Raw genomic sequence first — 21941 nt, forward strand, 5'->3', positions numbered from 1 at the left:
GCGAAGGGCTCTAAACGGCAGAAGTGAAGTGGAGGATGTAACACCTGAGAACGGCGCTCATTACACACCGAGGCGTCCTGAGGTTTTCTTAATACGCCGAATCAAATGTCATCAGCTGGAGAGTCCCTTTTATTCCAGTGCACAGTATTTACATGAAAGAGATATCCGCTAACAAAGCCATGGCACCGGAGGAACGGCGCCCGGCGGACGCCATTAACTTCGCAAGACGTGCGATTCCACCCTTGTACTTTCCTTACTGTGCAGTCAACTGATGTGATAAGGTTCTCTTAAAGGGACAGCACCCTAATCTGTTGACATTTCGAGGGGTGCACCTGGAAGAGAGCTCTGTCCTCATTATAGCGCCACTTGTTCTGCATATCGAGATCTGCCACCGCGGCGCAGCGTAGGATGGCAGCGCCTCGGGGGTAACACCAGCTATAAGCGCAGCCCAGCAATGGGAAGTGAGAACACAAGCTCCTTTAAGCGTCTCAGCGCGCCGCAGTCACACAATGTCATTTTCATTTGACTGCAATCACACATGACGCCCGTGGTGACTCCTGATGATGCTTTGCTGCTTGAAAGCCATGACAAATATGTGCCATGAATAAAAAGACCGTACGGAGACTGCGACCGCGCTCTCAAGGAACAGACACTTTACAGGGACCCTAAATATAAACAGGAGCAAGACCAGCTCAGGGCCCGATCTATTGCAGGATGCCAAGGGTTAACAGAGCTATAACATGTCACCGTGTCAAAAACGAATGATCCTGTCTGTGTTGTTGTGGAAGTACAACTCCCAGCATGCACTGAGGGTTATCTCCAGGGGGTTGGAGTTCCACTGCAGCCACAGATTGTCATCTTGTATAATCTGTTTAAGGCCTATCGCACACAACCGTGAGGCCGCAAAAAAGAAATCTGCAAAAAATACGGATGACGTCCGTGTGCATTCCGTGTTTTGCGGAACAAAACAGCTGGCCCTTCATAGAACAGTCCTATCCTTGTCCGTAACGCTATTTTTTTGCGGCACGGAAATACGGAATGTACACGGAGTAACTTCCATTTTTTTTGCGGATCCATTGAAATGAATGGTTCCGTATACTGTCCGCAAAAAAAAATGGAACGGAAACGGAATGAAAATACGTTTGTGTGCAAGAGGCCTAAAAGCATTTTTGCAAATCCTTTGCTTTATTTCATTTGTGCTAAACATGAGTTACATCACATCTTACACTCCAGTCACTGCCAAAGCTGCATAGTTCTTCTGTCAGCGCTGGGCCCCTGGGTTATATATTACATGATGGGAGGTGTAGTGTACTGGACAGGACGGTTATCACTGCATCTGACACCTCCGGTGTCCATAGGATATTAGGGCCCCATATGCTGCTTCTGGGATCTTTGCCATATTGAAGTCATGTGATTATCTGCTGACAGTTTGATGACATCATCATATGCTTCTGAGCATGCTCCTGGCAGCACATGGGCAGCTCGCCCTGTTATAAACACTCAATGCACATTACTGGGTAAAAGATAAAGAAATGGAAAAAAAAAAGCAGGAAAAGGCAGATGATACAATGTTGCATTCAGTATGGATCTGATTCCCTGCTATTCTTGTTGCTTCCCCCCCTGTAGTGTTGGGATCTTACTATCGTACGAAGGTCAGTAGGTCTGCAATTACTTCCCAAATCGGGGGCAGACATTTCGGAGCGTATAGAGTAACCCTCAGAGAGTTTAGGGGGGGCGGTGGAGGAATCCTCTAAATGTGATAAATAATGAAAGAATGTGAAAGTCAAGTCAATGGAAACTCTAGAAATGTAGAATACTACGGCTAGTAATAATAATAATAATAATAATAATAATAAATAAGAATAGTGTTAGTAATAATAATACCTAATACATGTTTTAATATAAAAATAAGGATAATAATTATATTAGTAAAATGCTACTACTAATAAATAAATAAATAACAATAACTACCGTAATGATAATAATAATAAAATGAATATTTATAAATATAAAACTAGTAAAATATTAAAAAATAAATTTTAATACAGAAAATTATAACTGCTACTACTACTACTAATAATATAATCCTACATGTTATATATGATTACAGGCTTTTCTGGTTCTTTCACAACCTGTGCCCCTAATCACATGTGAAGTCCTCACACTGATCAGCGCCACCTAGAGGCCATACGATTCCTTTCCATAGTTTCCTCTCTGGTCAGTGTATATTTCTGTCTATAGATGCTGTGTGTATAAGGGCTGTATTTCCTGTTGCGTGCAGTTCGCTCTGGTTGCAGCCATGTATCATACATCATTACCTGAGACATGATATTTCTTTTCTTTATCTCTTCGTTACGCTGTTGGTCACCAATTTCGACCATAGACAGAAAGGCAGGTATGCATCACTCCGCAGGGAGGTGGGCTGACACCGCGGGTTAATTTCACACTGGACTGCCTGAGACCATCAGCCTTATACCCGGCTATACCTTTACCTCCTGGAGCCATGTAGTGAAAATAGCTGCTTGAAGATCATGGTCAGGGGCTTGTATCGTACATGAGAAGAAGGGAAAACACCCAGATTTATACAGGCATGTAGCAGAGCTGGACACGTTTACCGGTTTCTTTTGTGCACTGTGATAAGTCCCTGAGCTAAGGGAATGCTGAACGTTCACCTGCAGTCCTGTGTAAATCCACTCTGTAATATTATTAGGAATTGTGCAAATACCCAAATCAATGGAATTTGACAAGATTTCACAAACATTGTTCAACATTTCTGCACAACACAAGCTACGACGTCTTTTCTTCCTAATAGCAAAATGAGGTGTAGCTGGTGGTAACAGCGCCACCTAGTGGCCACATATTTATGATAAAAGTAGAATTAATGATGATCCAACATTTTTGGCACAATTAGATGCCCAGTGGAGCAGGCAATTATCGGGAAGGGAACGCAAAGAGCTGACTTTACATGCTGCAATCTCCTCCACTGTTTAAGTGAAGACCTTATACAGATTTATTGCTTCTGGGCAGCAGATCGCTGTTCACACTGCACAACCGGCTGGTCCTGAAATGGTGATTGAGGTGTCCATATGAAAGGTCATTTCACGGGCAGAAGCGTTCTTACTATTCATTCCTAATAATCTGACCTACCATGTAAATCCAGCATTCTGGTGTTGTACATAGTAACAGCACCACCTAGTGGCCAAATATTTATCAGAAAAGGTGGAGTTATTTTATGATGCAACTAAGTAACGACTTATCATTTTCTGGTATTATTCATAGTAACAGCACAACCTAGTGATGATACATTTATCATAAATGGTTCAAATTATTTCATGATCCAGCAAAAGTCATGGCTTATCTTTTCCTAGTATCATACATGGTAGCAGCGCCACCTAGAGGTGATATAAAGAGGATAAAAGTAATTGTGTGATCCAGCTCAATTATGGCCTATCTTTTTCTAATATCGTAGTTAATAGCAATGCCACCTGTGGTGGTAGATTCATGATGAACTGGAATGATTTTACGATCCAGTATAGTCATGACTTTCTCTAGTGTCGCAGATATTAACAGCACCACCTAGTGGTGATACATTAATGCTAAAAGGTGGAATTATTATATGATCCAACCAAGTCATGGCTTATATTTTTCTAGCATCATATGTGGTAACGGCGCCACCTAGAGGTGATATATTTAGGTTAAAAGCAGGGATTATTGTACGTTCCAACAAAGTCATGGTTTATCCTTTTCTAGTATCATAGATGGCAGCAGCGCCACCTAGTGGTTCTATATTTATGATGGACGTTAGCATTTTTTGGTATTCCACACCCTTGTTTTTCACTCTATTGAATCCTGCATTTTCTCTTCTCTTTGACTTTTTTTGTAGCATACATTATTTTATGACTGCATTTCCCAGATAATCTCATCGTTATAAAAGCATTACATAAGACGCGGCAATTACCCGAGGTTTACGCTCTATGAAAGCCGGGCCATCCTTCCATCTGCATTCTCCCATTTCTCTGCATGGAACGCGTCCAGTGAGGACCTGAATGCATTAATAGATTATGACTTAATTAACATTCCTGGCAGATCACAAGTAATGAATTCCATATCGCTCAGTTTATGCTGATGGATTTCAACTATAGGGGCTTTAGAATTTTTGTTTTTCGTCCTTGAGGGCGAAGAGCGGAGGATGCCGGGTCCTGCTTGTTGAGACGCCTGTTTGCTTTGAGGATGTCAGTTCTGAATAGGCGGCTCTGTTGGAGGAAAATTACCCTGTCATTACATTTCAGACAATTGTATCGAGAGATCTGGAGACGCAGTCCTGGTGTCAGCTCTGCCGTGACCTTCAAGGCGTCATCCTTTTGGGTGCTGCTTATCTTTTTCTAGAATTTTCCAAATCACATTTGTTTCAATGCAGTTCATCTACAGACACATACACGTACAATTAAAGGTCTGTTCACATTGTGTCTTTATGCTGAGAAAGCTATATGCCAGACGTATCCATAGGGGCTCCATTCTCCCAATGTATGTCCAAAGAATGCTCTTTTGGTATAAATCGGGTCGGTATACATCAGAGTCTTCCATCAGAGATTGGTAGATTCTCCCAATGTATATATCGGATGGAGGACTCCAATGTGAATAGAGCCTAAGGATGCAAATAAGGGTACTTTCCTGTTTGCGTTAAACCTTTCCGGTATTGAGTTCCGTCCTAGGGGCTCAATACTGGAAATAACTGATCAGTTTTATCCCCATGCATTCTGAATGGAGAGCAATCCTCAGTTCAGTCACTGTACGGTTTTTGGACGGAGAAAATACTGCATCATGCTGCAGTATTTTCTCCGTCCCAAATTACGTAACACTTGCAGGAATGCCGGATCCGGCATTATTTTACATTGAAATGCATTAATGCCGAGTGTTCCGGAAGAATGGATCTGGTTTTGCGGTGTGCGCATGCGCAGACCTTTAGAAATGGGAAAAAGATAAATACCGGATCCGTTTTTCCAGATGACAACCGGAGAGACAGATCGGGTTATTGCAATGCATTTGTGAGACAGATCCACATCCAGATCCGTTTAGAAATGGTATCCGTTTGCATACAGATTGCCGGGTCCAGCAACGCAAGTGTGAAAGTACCCTAACACGCACCTTCTTCCACATCAATACTCTCCTCCTTATGTTTTTTAAAGAGCGTCTCAAGAGACTAACTTGAAATCGGGTGCAGACTGGCCATAGACTCTACAGGGAAATTTCCAGGTGGACTGATGCCCAGGAGGCCACCCACAGCTGGTCGGGTACATTATGACCTGATGCTCTCATTAATGAATGCAAGGAGCATCAGGTACTTACTCAGGCAACCACAGGAATACTGTAGCAGGTACAGAAAAATGTTGTGCTGCGCTGTGGTAATATGTTCTTCTGGGTTGATATTTTGCGATTCACTGCCTACTTATTATGCCCCCATCTTTGAAATGACCTAAGCTCTTCTTAAACAAAAACATGAAGGTTAAAGGTCTTTATACCCTTTTTGGAATGACCTATTCTCTTCCCAATGGCAAACTTGAAGGTAAGCGGTCCTTACAGTCAAAATGACATCCTCATCCTTGGACTAAACCATGGAGAGGAGGTAATGGAACCATTTCACCCTTTCTTTATTTAAAATCACTTGGCTAGTGGAGGAGCCATAGTCCATTCATGACTTGGCTCTGTTTGTCATGCCCCACCATACCCCAGAAGGACCCCCAAGAGGATTAAGGCGCTGCAGACCCATTTGCCCTTTTCTTACATCTCCAGGGGACAATGTTGCATGACCCTTGGATCCTCATGTTCCTGTGAAGAGTTGGAGCCCATCACAGCAGAGTTGGAGCCCATCACAGGGCAAAAATAAATTGAGCCCATCTTTCCAGAGGCTTCATAGCCCCAGAAGACTTGGCCTCTTCGTGTCCTACCTGCCTGCCACGTTTATACAGGATATGTCTAACTTATCCTGGGTCCGGTGAAATAGGGGTTTGGGATTTGCATTCACAACGGAGCCCTTCTTCTCCAACCAGTAGGCGGGAAACACAAAGGGTTAATTATGTATTATAATTGCGCAATGATTTCATCACACCAGGCTGAATTAACCAATTATACAAATCCTATATTATTATGGTGGATGTACGCGGCATGACATCATCAAATGGTGACATAAGACCTTATTACTGGATAATTTTCGGATCCAGGGATCAGGCAGCATTGTTGTATCTTGTTCTATGTGCAGTTGTATTAGATCTTGGTGCAGTTACAGTATATTATCATTTTGTTCCAGTTGAATTATACTGTATCTTTGAGCGGCTGTATTGTCTATTTGTGCGGTTGTTTTATATCTTTGCAGTTGTATCATATCTTGGTGCAGTTGCAGTATAGTATATGTTGGTGCAGTTCAGTTATACTGTATCTTTGAGCGGTTGTATTGTCTGTTTGTGCGGTTGTACTATCTCTTTGTGGGGTTGTATTATATCTTTGTGCCGTTGTATTACATCTGGTTACTTTTCATTAGTTTGTTACATTTCCCTCTGATACTAAAGGACTTTACTTTCCGGTCAAAAGATTTCTTCTCGTAAACCCTCAAGCCTGAGTCATGACTGACATTTTCAATTGGCCCCAGTGGTGGACAAATCACCTAATTCGTGGACAGATGTGATTATTTTTGTCTCCTGAGGGAAACCGTCTTTTAACAAACTCCCTAGTTGCCTCGAGGCCATGTTCACGGTGGTGCAGATATTGTGCGCATTAGTTTTACAGTCCGCCTCCGTTAGGGGTACTATAAATCTACAGGAACTGTATGGGTTGAGGGCATCAAAAAAGATTTAAAGACCAGGATGAAAATAATAAATATTGTTTCAATGAATATTTCAAGGCCACGCGTTTCAGAGCCCTCTAAGTCAGGTCAAGTGTAATTGAACCATAAGACTCTATGCACCAAGGCTACATGTATAAGCACAGACGTGGTGCTATACATAGTATATTGTATATGGTCTAAACTATTGAATATTTCAAACCTACGCGTTTCAGGGACAGAGTAGTCCATCCTCCATCAGCAACCATTAAATTCATATTCCAAGGAGTTTCGCACAGTGACATTCATTCATGAAAGCTATGCATTTTGGCACAGACTCAGTACATAGTGTATTCTACAAGGCCTAAAAGACCAAAATCATTGAACACTTGAAGGCCACACGTTTCAGAACCAGTCTATTTGTTCCATCTGGCCACGTTTAATAAAACTAACTTCCTAGGTACAGCATTTTGCAACAGACTCAGTATTATACATAGTATATTGTACGTGGCCTAATGATAGGACCAAAATTATTGGATTTGTCAAGGCTACGCGTTTCAGAGCCAGCTTAATCCCTCAATCCGTCAGACACAATTAAGTCATATAACTTCATACATGAAGGATATGCACGCTAGCACAGGCTCTGTATTATAGATAACATATTGTACGTGGCCTAACCATGGGACGAAAATGATTGAATATTTCAAAGCTACGCGTTTTAGAGCCAAGTTCCTCAATGCGTCAGGCACAATTAAGTTATTTAACTTCATACATGAAGGCCAAACATTCTGGCACAGGCTCAGTACTATAGATTATATATTGTACGTTGATTAATGATGGGACAAAAATTCTTGAAAATTTCAAAGCTACGCATTTCAGAGCTGGCTTGCTCCCTCTAACAGGCGAGGTTCAATAATACTTTTTAGCTTAATACATGAAGGCTATGCATCGTGGCACTGGCTTAGTACTATAAATAACAGATTGTGGGTGGCCTAATGATGGGACCTAATTATTGAATATTTCAAGGCTACGCGTTTCGGCCTTGTACCTAAACCCATCAGATACAATGAAACTATATAACTTTATGTATGACATCTTTGTGTTTTAGCACTGGCTCAGTTCTATATATAGAATATTGTACATCGCCTAATAAAGGGACTGAAACGCGTGGCTTTATCAATCAGAAATCTTTATTACTTTACACACCGGTTATCGATGCATTTTGATATCGCATTGTAACTAATACCAGAGGAAGAGCACACATTTATACTATGTTTGCAGTAGTGGCAATGAGGCCTCGCAAGGCGTTTCGAATCCTGGAGGCGACAGTGGGCATCTTTATTTTGAGATGTATTTTGTAAGATGCACAGATTCAAGCATTGCACCGAGGAGTCTTCTCTTTTTGCGGAGACTAAATCCAACACAACGTTGTTGGCACTAATTACCGGCGGAAAGTAATAACCGCAACGCGCAGGGTTATCCCAACTCCCTGGGCTTTAACAGGATAACATGCTCCTCGCATGGAAGCTGCTGTTTGGTAAATTAGATATTGTATTTCAGGAAAGGTCACTTGCTCTGCTTTATTATCTCGGCCCAGCAGCCTCCTCCCCAGCAATGGTCACACTTAGATTTTTTATCACCGCTCCTTCCACCCTCCAGTGCTTGACTAGCTCCAGACTTGATGATGCATTTGCTGAATTTATTAACTGTCGATGGATAGATAATCATTTTATTTATATTTTTCCCCCTAAGTAGAAGCAGCTGCAGTTTTTTCTTGTCCAGGGTTTTATTTATTTTTTTCAAACGAGGCATTAATCTGATAAATGAATCCCATCCAGTTATGATGAACAGGGAGAGGCAGACTCTTGTGTAAATGAAGGATGGCTTTACTGCTGGAAATTGCTTGTTTTCTCTGGCAGGTTGCCTGCATTCGGAAATATTTTGTAGGATTTTTTATTTTTTTATATTTTTTTCATTTTCGACAGATTCTAAGATGTTGAAAATAAAATCATTTCAGGCAGGGGCGGATTGGGAACCTAAAGTGGCCCTGGAAAAAAAAAAAACTTAAAAGTGGCCCCATGTTGTAAGAGAGTCTAACTTGATAGGAGGTCATCAATAGCGGCTACATTCTGTCCTCCTCCTCCAGTTGCCTCTGAATAAGATATGGAGAAGGGGGCTTAGGAGGTACCATGTTGGACATAGTTGAATTCAGGAGGGCCAGGTATATGAGAACCTGATTCGCAAAGCGTTAATTACCACTGAGAGCTTATTGTGTACCTGGCCAGTGGCATTGATAGGGGCTTGGGTGGCCCCCTGGGCATCGGCCCGCCAGGAAATTTCCCTGTAAGGTCTATGGCCAATCTGCCCCTGATTTCAGGTGGTATCCACTGAGTTATCACCGTGCTGGAATATTATCTAGCAAGGACATTCTTGTTGTGGGTTTTGAAGGGATTGACCATATTTATTTGGCAGTGGTGTACATAGAGAGGTAAGGACCCCATAGCAAGGATCAAACCAGGCCCCCCACACAGGACAGAAGGGTTTCTGCCTAAACCCTTTTCAATGACCCTTGGGACATTTTTCCACTGCCTCATTTGCTAAAAGTTGTTCCTTTAGAGGGTAGAGTCCTGACCACGTTCTCACCTCCAGTAGAAGATGAGATAATCCCAACTAAGAGTGGGCCCCCTCTTGCCCTGGGCCCCATGGCAGTCGCACGGTCTGCCGCTATGGTAGTTACGCCCCTGGTATTCGGTCATCCAGACGTCTCCCTACCTTATACTTATGGTCTACTGAATGAGAACCGAGATCTTATCATTTTATTATATGTCATCTCAGTTCTCTGAAAAACGACCAAATCTTTTTCAAAATTTTAACTTTTTGTTTTCGGAGATGCGTCCGGTTTTGACAAAATCTCAGAATGCTCAGAGTATTTCTATACGCTTGGAGATATTATCTCAGAGAATTTAAAATTCATCCATCAGGATTTCATTCACATCTGGATTTTTGCTTCCATCCGAGGAATACTTTGGGAGTAGTCCCTGACTATACCGACGATGAAAGCCTCTGAATATATTGCTGTATCGGCATACACTTGTATTCATGGGCTATTGACTACAATCCTATTTAGTGTGGGGAGAAAAAGGGTATATTAAGCACAGTGGCGTGCCTAGGGTGTTTGGCACCCCTGGTGGGTCCTTTCTCTGGCACCCCCACCTACTTAAAAAAAATTGTACCCCTTACAGTAGTATTGCCCTCATTGTACAACCTTCATAGTAGCTTTGTCAAGATATGTGCCCTCTCATGGTAGTTATGCCCCTATTCTGCCCCTTCCAGGTAGTTATGCTTTCACTGTACAACTTTCACAGTAGTTATGCCCATATTGTGCCCCTTTAAAGTACTTATCCCTTCATTGTGCCCTCTCTGTGCCCCGTCAGAGTAGTTATGCCCTCACCATGCCCCCATAACAGTAATAATGCCCTCTGTGCCCCTTCATAGTAATAATACCCACTCAGTGCCCCATAACAGTTATGCCCACCCACTTTACAAGAGTAATGCTCTCTGTGCCTCCTTCACAGTAGTAATGCCATCTGTGCTCCCTTCATAGTAGTAATGCCCATTGTGCATCTTAATAGTAGTAATGCGCATTGTGCCCCCTTAATAGAAAGGCCCACTGTGCCTCCTTAACAGTAGTAATGTCCGATGTGCCCACTTCATAGTTATAATGCCCATTGTATCCCATTTATAGTAGTAATGCCCATTGTGCCCCCTCCATAGTAGTAATGCCCATTGTACCCCCTAATAGTAGCAATGCCCTTTGTAGTAGTATTGCCCTCTGTGCCCCCTTTGTAGTAGTAATGCCCTCTGTGCCTCCATTGTAGTAATAATGCCCTCTGTGCTCCTTTGTTTTAGTAATAATGCCCTCTGTGCCCCATTTGTAGTAGTTATGCCCTCTGTGCCCCCTTTGTAGTAATAATTGCCTTATGTGCCCCTTTGTAGTAGTAATAATGCGCTCTGTGCCCTCTTTGTAGTAGTAATCATGCTCTCTGTGCCCCCTTTGTAGTAGTAATGCCCTCTGTGCCCCCTTTGTAGTAATTTTGTCCCATGGTAGAAATACCCTCAGCCATGGTAGTAGTACCTACTCACCTTGTCCCGTTCCTGAAGCTCACAGTCCTCTCTCCCCTGCAGGCACAGATCGCTCTGCAGCACTGTGTGGGCAGGGCTTATCTTATGCAGATTTATGTGCTGCAGGCTCCGCCCACACAGGCCAGAAGGCGCGATCTGTGCCTGCAGGCTGAATGGTGGAGCGGGGAGAAGTTTTCCTGCTTCACCATTCAGTGCGGGAGAGACAGAGCGCAGGGAGCTGAGTGACAGGACCACAGCTCTCTGTGCTCCAGCAATGAATGCTTCTATCTATATTGATGGAAGCGCTCATTGCTTCTAGGCTCTAACACCCCCTGAGAGCTGGCACCTGGGGCGGAGCGCCCCCCCCCCATCCTCCCCGTGGGCACGCCACTGATCAAGCATATCAGCCCAGCCTATGCCAAAAAGATACGCTTTAGCATTCACTGGGTACATGGGGACCTCAGATATGTTTGACCTGGGTGCATGGCGGACTTGGAACTTAAAGCGGCCCTGGAAAAAAGACTAAGGGCTCATTCAGATGGCCATATGCTGTCCGCAAAAATCTGGATCTGTTTTTTTGCGGATTAGATGCTGTCCCATTCGCTTCTTCACTTAAAGTGGCCCGTTTTGTAGTTAGGTCCAAATTAATGGAAGGCAAGGCCATGAATACCATATTGTGGCATATTATACCACCCAACAGAGCCAAATACCACAGTCCATCACAAAATACTGCCAGCAGCACAAAATACATCCGCAAAAAATTTCCACTGGCCGCCTGTGAGGAGGGCTCAGGTGACCCCCTGGGCATCAGCCCACCGGGAAATCTCCCTGTAAGGTCTATGACTAATCCTCTCTCCTTGATTCTCCTGAATCAAATCACATAAAATTCTAATTAGTTAGAATCAGAATTTTTTTAAAAATTTAGCTTGAATTTCAGAATCGATTCGCTCATCTCTAAATGATCTCAATGGTCTAGTACAGGGATGCCCAACCCGCGGCCCTCCAGCTGCTGTAAAACTACAACCCCCACAATGCCTTGCTGTAGGCTAATAGACGTAGGCTTCCCGGGCATGCTGGGAGTTGTAGTTTTGCAACGGCTGGAGGGCCGCAGGTTGGGCATCCCTGGTCTAGTAAGTCAGATCCTGCTTTCCTTTTCAAGGGCAATAAATATAATATAAAAGTTTTTGTTTATTAATAGTATTTTCGGGTTTTTTATCTGAGAGATCTGAGCAAATATCCAAGTGTTCTGAAGTAACTCTGATCCTTAGATATTATCTCAGTACCCAGAAAGTCTACGTAGAGCCTTTAGACATGTGACTGATCTACTAAGGGCTCATGCACACAAACTTATTTTCTTTCCGTGTCCGTTACGTTTTTTTTTTGCTAACCATATGCGGAACCATTAGTTTCAATAGGTTACTCCATGTGCTTTCCATTTCCGTAAGTTTGTATGTCCATTCCGCAAAAGAATAGAACATGTCCTATTATTATCCGCATTACGGACGAGGATAGGACTGTTCTATTAGGGGCCGGCTGTTCCGTAAAATACGGAATGCACATGGACATCATCTATTTTTTTTGCAGATCCGTGTTTTGCAGACCGCAAAATACAGACGGTCGTGTGCACGAGCCCTAAGTCAGAGCTTTAGATAAAATCTCAGCACCATGAGAAGCCAGAGCTCGGAGCTACTGTATCAGTTCCTTCCATAGACTTGTATCTATTTGTATCAGAGGACTCTTCTTCTGGTTCCATCCACGTATCACCTGGACGTGCAGATATTGCCTCCTTTTCTTACTTATTGGAGGAAGCGTCATTCAAAGGTTATTTGGAAAAGAATGATTAACCCCAAACACAATCTACAGAAGGAATCTCTGCATTAGGCACATAAACCCGAGAGGTAATTATTCATCGGTAGGATGACAACGTGTCACTTTCCCTCATTAGATGGATAGAAAATTCTGCAGAATAAAACAATTTTGGGTCAAATCTGCAGATATCAGCCAAATGAAGATAAATGGAAGAAATGCGAGAATATTAGAGTCATCCAGGATGGTAAAAAATATAATTTTTCACCCAAGTTCCGTAAGTAACGGGAAGGTATATTTTGCGCGCGGCTCATCAATCATATGCATTATTTCATCTGAATGTATGCGATTCCTGCGTTCTCATAATTTTATATATCGGGATCTCACAAAGTCAATCTTTTTTTTTTGTTTCCAGGAACAAAATTGCTAAATGTTCCATATTTCTATATGACGACGAATTGTTAATGGTATGCTAATGCGGGCTGACCTTTGAACCTGGAGCCGCGTTGACACCTACACAATTAGCCTCATTTGGGAATTCGAAGCAATTAGTTGGGAAACAGATTGTGGTCACATTGACCGTCCTCTGCGGTCTCTGATCATCCATTTACGATCTGTTACTTTCTTACGCTTTAATGACAACCGGGGCTGAAAACCTTCATTCTGCTCATTTGTAATTTTTCTATTTAAATTAAATTTGTGAGTTACCTTTTTTTTCTTAAAATTGACCATTACTGGGGTGGAAATTTTGTGACACTTCACGCTGTTCAGTTATCCCTTGTGATGGCTAACCTCCGGCACCCCAGCTGTGGTAGAACTACAACTCCCAAGATGCACACTTGCTTGGCTGTTCTCAGAACTCCACAGAAATGAATGCAGCATGCTGGGAGTCGTAGTTTCACCAGAGCTGGAGTGCCGAAGGTTAGCCATCACTGCCTTAAACTGTTACATGTTGCAACCCAAGTAATAGTAGAGCGATTCCTTAAAAAAAAAGTCAGATTTCATGCTGATTTTTGGAAGAATTTACTAATATACGTAGTCGATTTTTCCTTAAATCTTATTGTCATTTACAATTGTACATTTTGACTTGCAGTACCACTTTTGACCACTGCTGTCAGGGAATATGTTTCATAGACAGCAATACAACAGCGCCCCCAGCTCTACCGTCACTTATTATTATTTATTTTTTTAAGCAGTAACTTTGGGATAAAATGTCCCTCAGAGATGACATTCATCGTATTTTAATTGGCAATTGTGAACTTACAATATTGCTAATAATACAAAATAGATGATACATCCCCTTTAAATAGTAATGGCCCTGCTTGTACGTATCATCCGAGGCCATTATTAGGGCCATTAGATGACTATAGGGACAATTGAGAAAAAGGTAAATGTGAACAGGATTCAGTGTGAACCACAACTGGGTTCTGGTTTCTATTTTTCCGGGGCGGTGGCATCATCGGTGCATTATACTTCCTTTATATACTGTAGGTGACGCCCATCTATAGAATGAGCTCCTGAACGAAGCGTGTGCCGGAGCCGTGGAAGTTCACAGTGCATACCGTCTTGCATCAATAACTCCCATCATTGCATAGCAGATCTGGCTGGATTACATTCTGTATTGAGGCTGACAGAAGTTACGATGGTTGCTCAACGAAATCGGTTCCCGTCCACTTAGAGGGTTAATACATAATTGATACCCTTCATAGCCATTAAAAGCCTTAGACATTGATTTTCCTTCCCATATATTTAGAGCCATATCAGGGATTCACCTGCCAGTAAAAGGAATCAAGGCTTCAATAAAACGTTGTATCATGGGGGCAGCCATGTTTGTACTCAACAGTCCAGGAGGCGGGGCTAAAGTCAGTGGCTGGTCTGAAAGTTGTGATTTTTTTAAATAAATCTTTATTGAAAAAATTACAAATCTACAAACAGTATTATGTTGTGGTTTTAATAGTTACAGGAGTCTCCAGCTCTCATGAAACTACAACTCCCACCATGCACTCCTTATTTATTGCTTCCAAAACTGCAATAATGATGAGAGTATTCGAACATGGGTGGAGTAGTTAATGAGAGGGTTTGGGTGCTACCATGAATTGTTGCATCGTATCCGAAGGGGCTCTGTCTTTTTCCCTAAATTCTCAGCTCATAGACCACCACCTGTTTTCCCCCTAAGGGTCCATTAACATGTCCGCATGTGTTTTGCGGATCCGCATTTTGCGGACCGCACATCGCCGGCACTCTCATAGAAAATGCCTTTTTGCGGACAAGAATAGGACATGTTCTATTTTTTGGTGGAACGGAAGTGCGGAGCTGAAAATGCAGATGCGGACAGCACATTTCGGCCCCATTGAAAATGAATGGGTCCGCACCTGTTCCGCAAAATTGCGGAAGGGATGCGGACCCGTTTTGCGGACATGTGAAATCCTTACAATAGAGGTTATGGCTAACCTCCGGCACTCCAGCTGTAGTAAAACTACAACTCCCAAGATGCACACTTGCTTGGCTGTTCTCGGAACTCCACTGAAAGGAATGGAGCATCCTGGGAGTCGTAGTTTCACCACAGCTGGAGTCCCGGGGGTGTAGCCATAACGGCTATAGAGGCTATGGCTTGCAAAAGATCCTGAGGATCATATAATTACATCCCCAGACACCCATCTCCTATTGCTTTACCCGTGTGCCAGTCTGTACTGCAGTTCTGGCATTCTATTCATGAACTAGAGAGATCAGGATGAACAAGATTTGTTCAGATGGGAAAATACATGACATTGTGCTGCAGGAAGACTACAGTGAATTATTTCTGCAATCAGCCAAGTGCACAAGATGGTGGTGACAAGTTTCTCAGAGCCCTCATGTTGTCAGAGTCGATGGGGGCATGCTGCGGCTCGCCTGTGAACCCACTGACACAAGCGCAGGGGGGCTTCAGGCTGCTTGTTTCAAGCTCATTGCCAAAATGACACATTTAGACTGTGCAGAGACCACTGACGGGGTTAATGCAGGTCATACCTGTTATATCCTGGATTCTGCAGCCTACCCGCAAAGTGAGTGTCAGCGCTGTGTGAACACGTCTGTCAGGTGCCGCTGCAGCACGCCGGCTGTACCCACAGGAGCTTGTCCTGTTAACCAAGTGAAATACTGTCTGAAAAAATAAGCAAAAACAGGAATTCAAAGATGAAAAAAATAAAAATATATATAAATTAAAAATGTTGCAAGTTTTTGGTTTGCATCTTTAGAAACTATTGTGTATCGTAAACATATTTGCATTGTTTCTATTATTATTTTTTAACCTTTACTTGTGACTTGTACTTATCTACAGTTACATCATCTTTTATGCTCCATTTACAACCAGAGCTGCATTCAGAGTATCTTAGCTCTTGTACAGGAGATTATTGTAGACTACTGTACAGGGTATGGTGCCCAGACAGCGCGGCATGCTTCATAGAAAAACTGAGGCTGCAGCCAGATGGCAAACCAAAACAGGAGGATAGCAGAATTATGAATGCAGCTCTGGATGCGATTGGAGTTAAACACGTGGTGTAGCTCAGGATCAGTACAAGATAAGGCAATGAAAGTATTGACAGTGGTGCAGAAAATGTTTGTGTAAAGAGGTAAAAGTCACAGAAATCTCCAGTGAGATCAGGTTTGATGAACTGTCATGAAGTGGAAGCTTAATGTCTGATCGATGTCCTGACTCTTGTCTTCTTTCTGGAGCAGCAGAATTTATTATGTCACATTTTATTCACATTCACAATCTGAATGCTCCCCCCCCCCCCTCTCTGGACCTTCTCATTTCCTCTTTCATCTCTCATCCTCCCGCCGCCTTCCCTCTCTCTTCTCATTTTTCTTTTACACTGTCCTTTCTCTGTCTCTTTATTCTTCCTCTCTCTCTTCCTCTTTCTCTCTCTTCTCTCTCTCCCATTCCCTCTATTTCCCCATTTTTCTCTCTCGCTCCTTTCTATCACTCATCTCTCTATTTCCCCCTCTGTCTCTCTCTCCTCCTTCCCCTTCTTTCCCTCTCTGCCTCCTCTCTCTCCTTCTTCTCCCTCTTTCTCTCCCTCATCTCTCTATCCCTGCTCTTTCTCTCTCTTCCCCCTCTTTCTCTCTCTTCTCCTTCTCCCTTTTTCTCCTTCTTCTCCTTCCCTCCTTTCTCTCACTCATCTCTCTATTTCCCCCTCTTTCTCTCTCTCTCCTCCTTCCCCTTCTTCCCCTCTCTGCCTCCTCTCTCTCTCCTCCTTCTCCCTCTTTCTCTCCCTCATCTCTCTATCCCCCTCTTTCTCTCTCTCTTTCTCCTCCTTCTCCCTCTTTCTCTCATTAATCTCTCTATTTCCCCCTCTGTCTCTCTCTCCTCCTTCTTCTTTCTCTCTTTGCCTCCTCTCTCCTCCTTCTCACTATTTCTCTCTCTCTCCTTACTTTCTCTTCCTTTTCTCTCTATTTCCCCCTCTTTCTCTCTCTCCTACTTCTCCTTCTTTCTTTCTCTGTCTCCTCTCTCTCCTCCTTCTCACTCTTTTCCTTTCTCCTTCCTTTCTCTTTCCTTTCCTCTATTTCCCCCTCTTTCTCTCTCTCCTCCTTCTCCTTCTTTCTCTCTCTGTCTCCTCTCTCTCTTACTTCTCACTCTTTCTCTTTCTCCCTCCTGTCTCTCCCTCTTCTCTCTATTTTTTTTCTCTTTTCCTCTTCTCTCTAATTTCCAGTTTCTCTCCCTCATCTCTCTATTTTCCCCTCTTTCTCTCTCCTCTCTCTTTCCCTGATCTCTCTATTCCCCCTTCTTTCTCTCTTTCCCTGATCTCTATATTTCCCCCCCTCTCTCTCTCTCTCTCTCTCTCTTTGTCTCCTCTCTCTCTTTCTCTTCTCTCTATTCCCCCTCTTTCTCTCTCTTCTCTCTTTCCCTGATCTCTCTCCCCCTTTTTTCTCTCTCCTCTCTCTTTCCCTGATCTCTCTCCCCTTTTTTCTCTCTCCTCTCTCTTTCCCTGATCTCTCTCTCTCCCCTTCTTTTTCTTCTCTCTATTTCCCCTTCTTTCTCTCTCTTCTCTCTTTCCCTGATCTCTCTATTCCCCCTTCTTTCTCTCTTTCCCTGATCTCTCTATTTTCCCCTCTTTCTCTCTCTCTCTCTTTGTCTCCTCTCTCTCTTTCTCTTCTCTCTATTCCCCCTCTTTCTCTCTCTTCTCTCTTTCCCTGATCTCTCTCCCCCTTTTTTCTCTCTCCTCTCTCTTTCCCTGATCTCTCTCCCCCTTTTTTCTCTCTCCTCTCTCTTTCCCTGATCTCTCTCTCCCCTTCTTTCTCTTCTCTCTATTTCCCCTTCTTTCTCTCTCTTCTCTCTTTCCCTGATCTCTCTCTCCCCCTTCTTTCTCTCTCTTCTCTCTTTCCCTGATCTCTCTCCCCCTTTTTTCTCTCTCCTCTCTCTTTCCCTGATCTCTCTCCCCCTTTTTTCTCTCTCCTCTCTCTTTCCCTGATCTCTCTCTCCCCTTCTTTCTCTTCTCTCTATTTCCCCTTCTTTCTCTCTCTTCTCTCTTTTCCTGATCTCTCTCTCCCCCTTCTTTCTCTCTCTTCTCTCTTTCCCTGATCTCTCTCTCCCCCTTCTTTCTCTCTCCCCTCTCTTTCTCTTCTCTCTATTTCCCCCTCTTTCTTTCTCCTCTCTCTTTCCCTGATCTCTCTCTCCCCCTTCTTTCTCTCTCCTCTCTCTTTCTCTTCTCTCTATTTCCCCCTCTTTCTCTCTCCTCTCTCTCTTTCCCTGATCTCTCTCTTCCCCTTCTTTCTCTCTCCTCTCTCTTTCCCTGATCTCTCTCTCCCCCTTCTTTCTCTCTCCTCTCTCTTTCCCTGATCTCTCTCTCCCCCTTCTTTCTCTCTACTCTCTCTTTCCCTGATCTCTCTCCCCCTTCTTTCTCTCTCCTCTCTCTTTCCCTGATCTCTCTATTCCCCCTTCTTTCTCTCTCCCTCCTTCTCTCTCTTCCTCACTCTCTCCTCAGCCTTTGTCATGGGAAGTCTCAGCATGGGATTGTGTTCCGTCGGGATCTCACTCCTTCCTCTTCTCTTCTCTTTCAGACTGAGAACTATTCATTCGATACAAACTATGTGAACAGCCGAGCACATCTGATTAAAAGGTACGGATCTCCTTTCATTGCTTCTGAGAATCGATTCCTTCTCCGGCAGCTGTCGCCGCGTCTCACAACGACTTTTCTCCATCCTAACTTATTCTTGTTACTCCATTAGTTGTTTTTTTTGGATACTCACAAACGTCTAATGGAGGTGAGATACAAAAGTGTCTGTGCTACAAAGTGGCGCTGCGAAGGTTAATACTCGCGCTCACTACAGTCAAACTAGGCATTTTCATGTTTTGAAATGCACCAAAGGAACAACCCAGAATTATTGGGGACTGTGGGTGCGGTTCTAGTCCCCCCACATTCCAGCAAGATGGGAGCACAGCCCCATAGTAGTGCCACATATTCCTTCTCAGCCAATCAGTGGCCGCAGCAATAATCATGTGATCTCCAGAAGTGTAACTTGAAGATTCTGGGCCCCTTTCAAAATTAGCAACATGGGACAGAGGGACATTTTGGGCCCCTCAGGTTCCAGGGCCCAGGTGCATCTTTGCCCTTCTTACCCTTCTCCAAGAACCAGGACCTGCTTTCTTTTCATCTCCACTGTTTGCCAATTTGGGGTCCTATCAGTCTGTGTAATAGCGCCCCCTAGGATAACTCTGTTGGGCTCCTTGCACATTGCATACAGACGGGGAAACCTTCCAGCATGTCAGTTAGATGGACCCATAAACAGGATGGACCCAGTGGTGTGTATACTACTGGGGATACGTTCCCATATACAGTGAGAATAGTTTTTTGGAGACCTCCTCATGGCGTAGCGCAGTCTGCTCTACTATTCCACGCAACTAAAAACGAAAACCTCCACTGGATACCGCCAAATGCACCCTTTTATGGGGCCCTGTGGGTCCATTTAATGGATACACTGATGATTTCTGGCAAATTCGGTAAATGGACGCATCATGAAAAAGAGTATTAGGCCGTTAAATTGAGGTTCTGAGGTCCTAGTGACAGGTTCTCTTTAATCCCTGATTAGTTACTTTGTAACTGCTACTTACTGACCAGAAGATACATTGTTTCCTTTTAACCCTTGATATATCAGTAGAACACACTACATGGCCACAACTCTCCACAGCCTGTAATTGCTGAACTACAACTCTCAGAATGCTTTGGTGAAAAATAACAATGAAGACACAGAAAGTGAGGAGACAGGGCAGGGGAGACAGGGCAGGGGAGACAGGGCAGGGGTAACAGGGCATAGGTGACAGGGCAGGGGAGACAGGGCAGAGGAGACAGGGCAGGGGAGACAGGACAGAGGTGACAGGGCAGGGGAGACAGGGCAGGGGAGACAGGGCAGAGGAGACAGGGCAGGGGAGACAGGGCAGGGGAGACAGGGCAGAGGTGACAGGGCAGGGGAGACAGGGCAGGGGAGACAGGGCAGAGGAGACAGGGCAGGGGAGACAGAGCATGGGAGACAGGGCAGGGGAGACAGAGCATGGGAGACAGGGCAGGGGAGACAGGGCAGGGGAGACAGGGCAGAGGAGACAAGGCAGAGGAGACAGGGCAGAGGAGACAGGGCAGGGGAGACAGGGCAGGGGTGACAGGGCAGAGGTGACAGGGCAGGGATGACAGGGCAGGGGAGACAGGGCAGGGGAGACAGGGCAGGGGAGACAGGGCAGGGGTGACAGGGCAGGGGAGACAGGGCAGGGGAGACAGGGCAGAGGAGACAGGGCAGGGGAGACAGGGCAGAGGAGACAGGGCAGGGGAGACAGGGCAGAGGAGACAGGGCAGGGGAGACAGGACAGGGGAGACAGGGCAGGGGAGACAGGGCAGAGGAGACAGGGCAGGGGAGACAGGGCAGGGGAGACAGGGCAGGGGAGACAGGGCAGGGGAGACAGGGCAGGGGTGACAGGGCAGGGGAGACAGGGCAGGGGAGACAGAGCAGGGGAGACAGGGCAGGGGAGACAGGGCAGGGGTGACAGGGCAGAGGAGACAGGGCAGGGGAGACAGGGCAGGGGAGACAGGGCAGAGGAGACAGGGCAGGGGAGACAGGGCACGGGAGACAGGGCAGGGGAGACAGAGCAGGGGAGAGAGGGCAGAGGAGACAGGGCAGGGGTGACACAACATATTGCCCCTCCTGCATGCTGGATGGATGATCGTGGAGCTGATGTTTTTGTGCTTGGTGCCTGTGAATAGCAGGAGGACATGGTCTAATGGTCCCACACAAGTCATGAAGATACTGTAGGTGTATTGTGAGGGGATGATGTGCGCACACAGACAAACACACCTGCTCTGCACAGACGCACAGCTGCTTGCACTGCTTCCTCCATTGTGAAGGCTCTATTAATCACAAGCTAAGCAAACATGGCCCATGATGGTGCGGTGTGACGGTCAGGATGGGGTTCCCAGGACTATTCATCAAGACACCAGTCAGGAATGTCAGTGCAAACAGGTCTCTTTGTGGCTGGGGCCTCGCCGCAGGAAACGCTGCATTGTCAGGAGGATTTGTTCTTCAATAAAAGATTTTCCTAAATGATCTTCAAAGAGGCCCTTCCCCGGCTACTAATTCCAGGCCTAGGAACAATACGCCGCGGCTTTTATGGCTTCTTGCACGCAAACCTGTAGAGTAACCGGGGAGCGCCGGATCCCGGGGTTATTGATTCCTTGTTTCTGTATATTATAAAGATGTAGCAGAGTTGAGATTATTGTTACAAAGGTCTTACACAGAACTTCAAGTAAAACCTACTGTACCACAGTATCTATCTATCTATCTATCTATCTCATATCGATCTATCTATCTATCTATCTATCTATCTATCTATCTATCTATTATCTATCTATCATCTATCTCATATCTATCTATCTATCTATCTATCATGTATATATCTATCTATCTATCATCTATCTATCTATCCATCATCTATCTATCTCATATCGATCTATCTATCTATCTATCTATTATCTATCTCATATCTATCTATCTATCTATCTATCTATCTATCTATCTCATATCGATCTATCTATCTATTATCTATTATCTATCTATCTATCTATCTATCTATCTATCTATCTATTTCATATCTAGAAATAGAAAATAGCCAGCAGCACTCCAAATCAATTCAAAAAATGGTGGTTTATTGGACCCAAAGTCAGGCGACGTTTCAACAGCT

General features: G+C 44.3%; 1 protein-coding gene across 2 annotated transcripts in view; it reads left to right on the forward strand.

The window, feature by feature from the left end:
- Window positions 1-21941, forward strand: part of PCDH19 (protocadherin 19) — a 155280-nt gene that overhangs the window by 61591 nt on the left and 71748 nt on the right. For both annotated transcript variants that reach the window (XM_044268526.1, XM_044268527.1), the window contains exon 3: window positions 18779-18837. In XM_044268526.1, the coding sequence (XP_044124461.1) occupies window positions 18779-18837 (59 nt within the window). The remainder of the gene's footprint in view (window positions 1-18778; window positions 18838-21941) is intronic.

This window comes from Bufo gargarizans, chromosome 9, assembly GCF_014858855.1.
Source record: "Bufo gargarizans isolate SCDJY-AF-19 chromosome 9, ASM1485885v1, whole genome shotgun sequence".
In the NCBI taxonomy this organism is placed as follows: Eukaryota; Metazoa; Chordata; class Amphibia; order Anura; family Bufonidae; genus Bufo; species Bufo gargarizans.